This window comes from Paroedura picta, chromosome 8, assembly GCF_049243985.1.
Source record: "Paroedura picta isolate Pp20150507F chromosome 8, Ppicta_v3.0, whole genome shotgun sequence".
Lineage (NCBI taxonomy): Eukaryota > Metazoa > Chordata > Lepidosauria > Squamata > Gekkonidae > Paroedura > Paroedura picta.
In genome coordinates this window covers 62,446,446-62,458,457 of record NC_135376.1, presented here as the reverse complement: position 1 = coordinate 62,458,457, position 12,012 = coordinate 62,446,446, and the positions used below count along the sequence as shown (strand labels likewise).

At 39.5% G+C, this 12,012-nt stretch overlaps 1 protein-coding gene across 2 annotated transcripts in view; it reads right to left on the bottom strand.

The window, feature by feature from the left end:
* DOCK1 (dedicator of cytokinesis 1) overlaps nucleotides 1-12,012 on the bottom strand; it is a 474,081-nt gene that overhangs the window by 111,900 nt on the left and 350,169 nt on the right. For both annotated transcript variants that reach the window (XM_077350091.1, XM_077350092.1), the window contains exon 33: nucleotides 2,230-2,378. In XM_077350091.1, the coding sequence (XP_077206206.1) occupies nucleotides 2,230-2,378 (149 nt within the window). The remainder of the gene's footprint in view (nucleotides 1-2,229; nucleotides 2,379-12,012) is intronic.

The following is a 12,012-nucleotide window of genomic DNA, read 5'->3' as shown; positions in this document are numbered from 1 at the left end:
TACCTTTACCTTTACCTTTATGGGGATGTTGCTGCCATTTTAAAGCCTAACATGGGTGGTTTAAAAATGCTGGGAGAACTAGTCCTGATTGGGATTACAGTGCAACAGGATAAAGCAAAGCCAGCCCCCCCCCCCACGCCTTTCAACTGCTGAAACAGCTACAGGGGACTCTTCTTTGAACAACACAATTGCCAAAAGCAAGGCAATGAAAAACTGAGCTGTGCCTGCCCTCTGTGAACTCACCAAAATAATTCTTATTATGAAGTGAATTTTAAAAGCCATTTTTTTATCCCACACAAATATATTTCCTGTGCCTTAGCATATGACACACCTGGGCTGAGTAGTAAGAGTTGATTTTTCTTTCCCCTTGGCTGTACCACCTTGGTTTCTTGATTTTTTTTGAAGAGTATAAAGATGGATTGCATTATAACCACTAGGATAGCTCTAAATATGTAAAATAGCGTGCCAGAACATTAAGTAAAACTCAGCTGCAAAATAAAAATAATAAATAGGTATGTGACAGCTGTCCTACAATTTGCTTTCCTTTTCTACATCTTGTTGCTAGTGGCAGGGCTGTAATTGGCTCCGTTATGGTTAGACATTACTGCAGCATGACTTTAAAAAAATCCTTATGTTTTGATGCAACGGGATGCACACAAACAACCTTGCCTTTGATAGCTGGAAATCTAGTAGGGTGTAAAAATATTTCTCTTTGCCAATGTTTTTCAATTCATTTTCCAAATGAAACATCCCAATCAGAAGCTATTCAATAGCATATGAATGGTATTGTTGTTGTGTGTCACTCAATAATCACAATTATAACAGAGCAGTGCATTTGTCACAGTCCACATGGTACAGCTATACTTATCCTTCCCTTTGAAGGAAGACACTGAGCTGAGAGCCTTATTAGAAATTCATGTTAACACCTCTTCAGAGGAAGGTATGATGTTAACATCTCTAATCCTTTAAGTCTATCACATTCATCAACGTCCATTAATTGTGCCAGACTTTTACTGAGGTCAGTGGAGTGTTACATACTGTTAAAAGACAGATTTACATGATCCTTCTGTTCCAGCAGGCTTGCACCTCCCCAAAGAAGTCAAAGTTTCTTGCTCTTCAGCACACTTTTGCACACCAGTATCCACATGCCACCCAACATGACTTGAGATTTGAGTATTCAGTTAATTAGGGCTTCTAATTTTTTTATAGTGCTTATGGGAACCATGTTCTGCATTGTAAGCAGCAATTATTAATTTTCAGATTCTGGGGAAAACAAAAGCTAAAACGCTCACTGACAACTAGATAAGAGACACCGTTGCCTCATTGATATTACAATTTACTGTCAGCCTCAAGAATTCAATAAAAAAGATTCTTTGTTCCTTTTTCCTGGCAGCCCCAACTAAATTACCTGCTTTTCATAACAGAAAAGAACATGGGTGCTTTATTTGCATCAGTAGTGTGGTGTTAACAATCATGTGTATTATTCACTTGCTTATTTTACTGCCTGTATGATTTCCCCTCCCCTATTCTTTTGGCCTCTAGAAACAGGCCACATTTACTTTATATGACACAAGACGGATAAACAAGTGGATGTTAGATATAGCTGATAGACAGCTGCTATTACTTAAGGAAACTTTTCTCAAATTACCACTTAGTGCTGAGAAGCAGGTTTAAGAAAGTCAAAAAGAAAGTAATTCTTCACAAAAGACATTTTCATTGGATGGGATTCATTATTGCAAAGTGTAGTGATAGTTTCAAATAATTAGATTAGTTCATAACTGCTTGCCATGAGCAACGTCTGGCATTCCTGGATGAGACAGCAGCCTTGGATTCATTCCAATCTGGCTTCTAACTTGGCCATGCATGGAGTGGAGATGGCCCTGGTCACTCTGAAGGATGATCTCTGGAGACAGCTGGACCGAGACAGGCCAGTGTTGCTCGGTTACTCGATCTCACAGTAGCGTTTGACATGGTAGATCATAAGCTTCTTATTCACTGCCTCGTCAATGCAGGGACCTGGGGGACAGTTCTCCAGTGATTCGTCTCCTTTCTCCACAATTGAGGAGTGTGTGTGCATATGTGTGGGGGTATATAGTTCCCATTGGGCTACCATGTGGGTCACAAATTGTGCAAAGCTGATTGGTACCAAAAACATTAATCATAAGGTTTTGCTTTCAACAAGAAAAGTGTGGAAACTGTACTTATTCTTTGTGATTAAATTATTCTTACCATCTGGAAGCTCCTGGTAGAATGAAATTCACACTGCATCATATCAAAGAAGATTGGAATAGTAGCTTTTCTAAGTTCGGTTTCAGGGATCAGTGTCATTTCCAACATGGGCCCCACCATCTCAGGAATGAATTTGATCTTATGTTGGCCTGCAAGGATAAAAGAGCACATCTGAATTCACAAGAAAGTGGGTTAAATCAGAGCCAGTGCATACCTCTTTGATCACTTGTGTCTGTTTAAAATGCCTTGGACAAAAAAACCCTCAGAGTTACAGACCCTCTAAGCATACAGAGAACATAACCAAACTTAGACACTGGAACAGATCTTTGCTCATGATGGGCAAGATCTGAGTATAGATAACCTTTTAGCTGTGACAGTACCACAAAGATTGGTCTGAGCTGTAGTAGCTCAGAGTCAGAATTACAGAGTCAGCCGAACATTGTAGAAATCAATTTCATACTAGTATTGGTTCTCTTGTTCTTGAAACCCATGAATATTAATTCAATGCCTCATGTTATAGGTTAATTCTTCTTCTTGATACTGACATTTACATACCTGATCCTGTGCAATCCAGCACAGGTCTGCTAATATGGTAGAAAGGTAACCAGATCACCTGGACCAGCTTTGTGGCTTCTGCCCTAACTGCCAGAGAAAGTAAGGGTAATTGCAAGTCATCTTAAGTACCAGTGGTAACACTACTAGTTGGCTCCAAGCATACACAGCAGAAATCCAGAAGTGGTGAACTTGATTGACTGCAGCCAGCCCATCAGCAGAATAGCCAGAGACCATATGAGGCAAACAAACAATGACTGAATGTGTATGGGGAGTTGACAGAGTTCAAATATGGAAAAGGAGCTAAGCCTCAAGTTGCTTAAAACAATAAATTGCTTAAAATAATAAAGTTGCTTAAAATAATAAGACAAAAGTTCAGATACTGCTCAGACAAAAGCTGCTTAAAATAATAAAATAGTTGTGTTAAGAAGAGAAACAACCTTTGTATAGAATGAGAAGAGAGACTTAACTATCTAACTGTTCAGTTTTACATTGATTCAGTCTGTTCTGGAAGCAAGCAAGGAAAAAGTATGCTCAAAAGAACAGGAAATCTCCAAATGAGCCAACCAGGACACTGGAAGGAAATTATTTGCAAAACTTCAGGAAGTTCCTGTTCTAACTGTTTCCTCTGATGACTGCTGTAGAATATTCTTCATATTCCGTCCCCTCATGCACTTCAGAACTTGCATATTCCACCACCACCGTTCTTTTGTTTGGAGTCTATTCTTGCATCATGGATCGTATTTCTGTATCATTAATGCTATTCTCCTCTCACAATGTTTGAACTAGATTAATCACATGGGATAAGAGATTTTTACTTCCTATGTCAGCCTTGTCTTTCCTTTGAGGCAGGAAAGGTTGGTATAGAAAATAACTGAATTCCCTGCCTTCCCTGAGAGCCAGCTTGGTGTAGTGGTTACAAGTGCAGACTTCTAATCTGGGGAGCCGTGTTTGATTCCCCTCTCCCCCACATAAAGCCAGCTGGGTGACCTTGGGCTCACCAAGGCACTCATAAAGCTGTTCTGACTGAGCAGTAATATCAGGGCTCTCTCAGCCTCACTTACCTCACAGGGAGTCTGTTGTGGGGGGAGGAAAGAGAAGGGGATTGGAGACTCCTCCGAGTAGAGAAAAGTGGCATATAAGAACCAACTCTTCTTCTGCTTCTTCTTCCCGTACAAAATCTTCTGTGAAATGTTTTTGTGTGACAACCACACTGCTCAGACAATTCATGGGCTCTGAAGTTCTATAGATGAAGTGACCTCTTTATTGATCAATGAGCTACACCTATAAAATCAGTGCTTCCAGAGATGTTGTAGAGTGCAACCATTATTCCTCCTGGTCATGCTGACTGAGTTTAGAAAATGCTGTGAGAGGAAGAGCTTGAGAAACTCTCGTTTCTTAGCAGATGAAGAATCTGTCGGGTACTTTTAATATCAATATGCTGTATAACTTATTTGTGGAGCCGTGTGTTCAACATTCAAAACAGGGAGGCTGCTGACTCTGCAGTTCTTGAAGAAGTTAAAAAACAAACACAAACCTCTTCTCCACCCCCAACCCCCCAGTGCTGCAGAATAAAGTAAATACTGGAAAAAAGCTGCCTTTAAACGTTGCAGCTGAAAGTGATGAACTGAATGGCCTTCAGGCGGCAAAGGAGGAATGATTTACAGTGTGCTTGTACATATTTTAATATTTTGTAATTGCTTTTGCTTCTCCCACCCTCCTTCCCATGAGACACAATTTCTATTGTTTTGCACCCAGAGGAAGGCTCTTCTTTCTTCATTGATTTAAAATTCCTGTTGATTAAGAACTGCAAGGAAGGACTACTGTAAGTAGGATACTCTCTACAAATGGCAACTATGACTGAATCACTTGCAGATGCACATAAAAGAAGAACATAAAAGGTTCTAATTCTGACATGAATTGAAAATGTGCAAGGGGCACAGGAAACTCTCATGGACGTTATGGTTATTATCAAGCTGAGATATTCTCATTTGAAAGACATTTGTCACATGGCCCTTTCTTGAAACATTAATTCCTTCCTGACAAGAGGGTTTCATCTTGAATGTATGCTGCTTTCTTACCATCACCATTCATTTCAATGGAGAGGACCACACAGTTTCTCTGTGCTTTCCACTGAACTGAATGGGAAGGTCTCTTTATGAAAACAGGTCTGGAATTTTGGACCGCAGTTGATCATATAAAGATTTTACAAGGACCATCATTAGTTGTAATGGTGGCATACTTCTTTAAGAGACTTGCTTCAAAACCTCTCTGTCTCTTTCACAATCCCATCCCTAAATTCGGATCTTTCTGGTAGGACATGATATAGATGGCCTCTTTGACAAATAATGTGCTATTGTAATTTGTTTTCTGATCTATTGGCTCTGACACTTTTTAGGCATAAGACAGGAAAACTGTCACCTGAAAAGATGGCATGCTAGCAGGAACAATAAAATTGAAATCTTTATAGCAGTTTTATGTTTTTTAAAGCACTGCTTAGTATCCCGCATAGCTTATCGCTGACACTATGCTAGAACAACTTACATTCAAAAGTATAGAGCAGAGGTAGTCAAACTGCGGCCTTCCAGATGTCCATGGACTACAATTCCCATGAGCCCCTGCCAGCATTTGCATTTGCTGGCAGGGGCTCATGGGAATTATAGTTCATGGACATCTGATGGGCTGCAGTTTGACTACCCCTGGTATAGATCAACAGTATCATTTCTGATAAAATTGTGGGTTTCATTGCATTTTATGTGGAGGATTTGTCCTGAAATGGTACGTGTTTCCTTCTCTACCTTTGCTTACAGGCCACCTGCGCACAACTCAATACAGGCAGTGCATTTAGGATGGCTTTCTAAATAAATGGTTTGGTCAGTGTTTAGTTAAGAGCAATACTTGCATTCAGAAGGTATTTCTTGGCTGCCTGTGTCCTGAGAAACCCCCATGTTTTAATATTCCTATTAATGTGTTAAAGGCAAGACAGCAGATTGAAAACAATTTGGTCACTTGATAAAACCTATTTTAGCTGGCTTGTTTAAATTATCTACCACTTATTTCATACAGGACTGTTTTGGTTGCTATATAGCTTTTGTTCTAGTAATCTGTGAGACAGTCACATTAACTACGTTAGTAATGTGTACATGGTAGAATATAAATTAGCAGAGGTCAGTGCAACATGGTATGGCTAATATTTGGTCATATTTTCCTTATCTTTTACCTTCCTTGTTTGTTTCTTCTAAACAAGCTTATAGAAATCAGCTTTAAAAATACCCAAAAAATACCAGTACGGGGTTTTACAGGTATTTTTTGGCTTAGTTTAGCCAAATGCACATCACTAAATCTCACCCATTTCTTACAGAGATATTAATCAACCCATCCACAGTTTATAAACAAAGATGCACCTCTACACCAATCTGGCTCTTTGTATGCTGCTTTTATGTACCATAGTATTTACATACTGAAAAGTAGAGATAATTGACATTATTTTCTTCTATCATAGATACAATTTGAATATATTTATTATTTTCAATCAGTGGGATCAAGGTGTTTTATTGCACATTTTTTCCATGTTATACTGTTCTGTACTTTTATACATTATGCTGTTCAGTAATTTTATATTTTGTTTAATGTATTTTTATTAAAGGGATACCTCTGTCTTTTTTTCTTTACAGTTCTATGACAATTATGCCATGTCAAGGTTCTATAGCACCCTTCTCCAACCTTTTAATTGTGGAGGAGCCTGAAATAAATTTTCAGGCTTCGAGGAACCCCGGAATTGATGTCAGCTGGCCACACCTCCATGTCATGCCTCCTATGTGACAAATCACTGGAAGTGATATCACCACCCACACTCTTCCCCATCTTTTCACTCTCTGTCCCCACCTTTACTACTACTACGGTGACTTTGCTTCAGGTAGGCTGGAAAGGAGGGCAGGAGCTGAGAAAACAGCCTGGACCCCCCATTGCTGTTGTTGTTGGTGGTGTCAGCCATTCAGTCATTTCTGACTCTTGGTGATCCCATGGCACAGCTGTCTCCACGATCCCTGATCCCGCACAGCCTCCCTCAGCCATGCAATGTTCTGGCTGGAGTCCATTCAGATGGCATCCAACAACCATGCTCCTTGTCAGTCTGGCTTTCTTTTTCCACTGACCAATCCTAGCACAATTGCTTTCTTCAGTGAGCTGGATTGCTGGCCAAAGAAAGTGAGAGGTAGCTTCATGATTTTGCCTACCAGTGACATATCAGACTTTATGCACTGTTTGTGACTTTTGCTGTCCATAGAATCCACAGAAGCCTTCTCCAACACCAGAGTTCAAATGAATCAATTCTTCTCTTGTCTGATTTTTTCATCATCCAACTTTCACAGCCATAAGTGGCTACTAGAAATATGATAGATCTAACTAGTCTACATTTGGTAGTCAGGCTTATGTCCATATGTGACATAAGTCTCAAAAGATCATGACACAAATTAGACTGTTACAGTTCCATAATGAAAAAAACAAAACAAAACAGGAAATATCTGTTCTGTATATCGGCTCAAGATCCAAACCCCATATCACAAACTAGAAGACATTTTACAGCACTGAAGCTGTCTAGCTCCACAAGTAAAAAATAAAGTCATTGCAGAGAATTCAAAACACTTATAGTGCAGATTAAGCCAGCAGATGTTTCCCATGTTGGAATACGCAAGAGCTGCAGTGTACATGATTCAAGATCACTGGAGGAGATGTGTATTTCGCATAGCTAGAAGAGGAACTTCCTGCTATTTTTCAAATTATCTCCTCCTGTGCCCTGATTGGGAGACTTCCTGCTCTTTTGAGTATACTTCCTTTCTGCTTGCCTTGAGAACAGTTGGTCTCTTTCTCCTCTCTTTCTAGACAAAGTTTGTTTCTCTTCATAATGAAGCTATTCTATTCTAAGCAGCTTGGCGCTCCACATTTTCATATCAAAACTCTGCCAACAATTGAGAGAACTCAGGACATTAAAATACATTCCCCAAATCTTTTTGATTATGACTCCTCTGACGGTCATCTTAAAATTAGGATAATTTACGTGAGAGATATCTAACAATTATCAGCCCATTGGGTACCGTAGGATTATAATCTGCAAAAGCTTCAATATCCCATCACTGTATCATCAAATGAGGCTAGACACATCACCTCAATCACAGACTGGGCTGAAGCATTAGGTAGGAGAGACTTAGAAGCAACACAGTACAGGCACAAAATTATGGAATGAGAAGGAGAATAGGAATATCAGAACACTGTTATGCATCATTTTGTCCAGGGAAACGGTGAAGATGTTTATCTACTGCATTTTCAATTCAGCAGCATTAGAAAAATGGAGGAGGGTTAGGCATTGTTCTACGGTATTGAAGCTAATGCACGAAGCCTTATCAAACTAGGCTTACACATTTTAAAAAATGAAAACAACAGAACAATAGGAAAAACAACAGAGAACTAGAAAAACAAACAGGTTTCATCGCAAAGCTGCTTTGGCACTTAAAACCTAAACCATTGCATTTTCTTTTAAGAATTTTAAAGGTTTAAAATATTATTTGATTTCATAGCCAGAAACAAGACATTTCCAGCTGAATAAAACCAAGCACAGTGTGCGCTCACTACTGTCCACTGTAATCCTGCATGATTAGACATGCATGACCACTCTTGCTTTTCACAGGAACAAAGCACTCATACTTGCGGGCAGGATCATAAACACAGAGAGCTCTTGCTTATGTATTAAGAAGCCTACTGCTGTTTTTTGTGTTATCATTGTACAGTTTTCACTCTCATTCTGTTAGAAAAAAAGGCTGCTGAACTTGGAGTCATTAGTATGCTGTGGCCTTCTCAAACAAATAAAAGACAGAGTTATTAAAATTCACAGGCTACGATTCTGCAATTAATTATCTGTATAAATCAGGGTGCCTGTGTGCTTGTTAACTGCATACAGGTAGCAGTCTTCATTTGTGCATTAAAGTGAAATCATTTTCTATACAACATATATGTTTTTTCAGCTCCTGTACTTTTGGAATCTCTTCATTCACAATATCAATGTCCTGTATTATTTTCTTCAATATCTCATTGGGACAGTAAAGAACTACTACCTTAGAGAATATTGTTTGAAAATATTTTTTCACAAATTATTCAAGGAATCATTTGTTTTTCTTAAGAGCCTCTAAAGAAAATAAACTACCACTGATCCAAGACAAATTTTCAACTCACATTACCCTAAAGGTAAAGGTATCCCCTGTGCAAGCACCAGGTCATGTCTGACCCTTGGGGTGACGCCCTCTAGCGTTTTCATGGCAGACTCAATACGGGGTTGTTTGCCAGTGCCTTCCCCAGTCATTACCGTTAACCACCCAGCAAGCTGGGTACTCATTTTACCGACCTCGGAAGGATGGAAGGCTGAGTCAACCTTGAGCCGGCTGCTGGGATTGAACTCCCAACCTCATGGGCAGAGCTTTCAGACAACATTTCTGCTGCCTTACCACTCTGCGCCACAAGAGGCTCATGCCACATTACCCTAGTAATTAGTCAAACTGATATAGCTTAAGAACCTTGAGAAGTTGTATGGCAACCACAGTGTTTGAGGTTGTGATGTGGACCCCAAGATGCAACAGATAGGAAGATACCATATGGATGTCATGAACTTATGGGTGAGGGAAGAATTCCAGTATTGTGATTTTACTCCTAACATGACTGGGCCAAAGGGTAAAAACAGCATTAAATATTGTTGAGGAGAAATCACAAAACAGTATTACAAATTCTTGGGGTAGGGAGAACAACTTTGGATTAAAAAAGGGATGTTTTGCAGAAATGCCAAATGTACAAAAGGCACATTTCATAAGGGAAACAAAGTGCCTTGTGGGAGAAAAGCAATGATTTAGACAGTGAATCAGTAAGATGATGTGAAGAAAATGTCAGGCTAAATAAGCAAAAGGGAGCATACAGAGTCAATGCTGTTCTGCAAATGAGTCTTTTCCAAGCGAGAATGAGCAATGTGAGAATAGCAGAGAGGAAAGCGATCAACCGAGAGATTATAGGTTTCACACAGGATCAAGTGGATCACTGACATCAAAAAGGGAATGAATTATGTGAAAGCAAATAGTAAACCTGCTAGATTCATGGGGGATCCAATCCTCCCCTCTTCACTTGCTTGCCTGCCCTGCAGTTGAATAAAACCCTGCAGGGTTCTGCTAAACAAACTGGGAAAAGGAATCACATTCTCTCTCCCCACTGCTATACCTGTCTGCCCACAACTGGTTTCCCTTCCTTATCATTATCTCTGCTGCTCAGCTTGCATATACACACCCTTCCTCACTGCTCTGCCCACAATCCTGCCCCATTCCTACTGCTCTGCTTACTTATCCCACTTTTCTTACCAAGGACGCGTTAACATCCTCCAGCCCCCCCTCCCTTGAGCAAAGTCGGCCCCCTGCTGGCTAAGACTCAGTATTAAAGAGCTAGCAAATGTTGCTATTTTAATTTTTAGAGTAGTTTTAATGTTGCATATTGCATGTTATTTTAAACTTGTTGTTAGCTATCTTGAGACAGCCTTGCCAGCTAAAAGTTTTTTTTTAATTGTTCAGGGAGGAGGGGTGATATTTCCCAATATCCTCCTTGTCTTGGCTTTTGGCAACATTGCCACTTCTATCAGTATAATATATATGATGGCTATGGCTGCCTCTCATCCTGTTTACACAAAATCACTCTTTGGGGTCCAGTTACCGTATCCAGTCTCTCATAAATATATCCAGAATTAAATAGAGTCTGAAACACCAGAAATCCCCCCCCCCCCAAAAAAAGTGGTGGGGATGCTATATCATTCTGGCATTACTATATAGCAATGCCGAAGTGTTAATTTAAAAAAAATAAAAAATGTTTATCTGTTGTGGCATTACCACATAGCAATGCGGAAGTGATTTAAAAAATGAATTTCAGAGCTCGGGGAGAAGAAAGTTTCAGTCCACAAGAAAACTGCTGTTCTGTAATGGGTAGCTTGCTGTGATTGACAAGCCGGGGGGGGGGGGGGGGAGAGAGAATTTCGGCTTGTTTTTCCTTGCAGCCTTGCCAGGAGGCACAAAAGCCATGATGAGGCAAAGGGGAAATATGAGATGGGTTGCCTGTGAGGAGGGGCACAAACGCACTGTTTACAACCATGCATGTGTAAGCAGGATGCAGCGTGACATTTGCGCCGCCGTGCAGCAATGGTCTCACTGTTTTCAGCCAGTAACGTGATGTCATCTGTATATCTCAAATTCTTAATGTTTCTTCTGCCAATTTTCACTCCATATTCACCTAAATCTAAACCAGTTTTCTTTATGATCATTCCATGTATTACCCCACAACGTTATATGTAAACCACCCTAAGCAGTATGGGAGGGCAATATAAAAAAACTAATAAATATATTAATGAATTATATGTTCTCCATACAGATTATGACAGATAAAATACATCTTTGTCTGACACTTTTGCCAATTGGAAACCATTCTGTTTCTCCATATTTTATCAGTAGATTCTTGTTCAGAGTATAGATTGCATATCAAAGCAATGAGAGGTGGCACATCTATTTCGAAACCAGTGTTAACTTTCCATGATCCATGCTATTAAAAGCTTTACTGTAAAACACGAAATTCTCTTGTATGTTCCAGTAACCAATATAAATGAGGAGGTGGAATTAACTGACTTCAAGGTTCCAACCATTTAGCTAAACTGATGCAAGTAACAGAGTGTATTGCTAGAGTGTATGGTTAAGCAGGAATCATCTTGTATGGACTAGTACAGTTAAGTACAAAGGAAAAGATGGAGTTCAAAAAAGTGCTAGGAACAAGAGCAATGATCCCTCAAGCTTTCTAGCCAAATAGTAGCAATTTGACTCTGGTATGCAAAATTGGTCTGCTTCCATAACATACAAGATTACTGTATGATAAAATTGTTTGATAATACGAATGGGAAACCATCATCTCAGTTTCAAAATTTGAGATCGCAGAATGAATGGGGTTAGATATAATAATGTTAGATATAATAATGTTGAGGTCTTCTAACATACTTGGATCAAGCTTTAATAGTGACAAGTGCTATTTTAACATTGTTAAACATAAGAGCTGATTTGTTAAAACATTATAAAAGTTAACTAAGAGCCAGTGTGATATAGTTATGAATGCCGGGCTAGCATCTGGATGACCCAGATTCACACCCCTACAATGCTATGGAAGCTGCTGGGT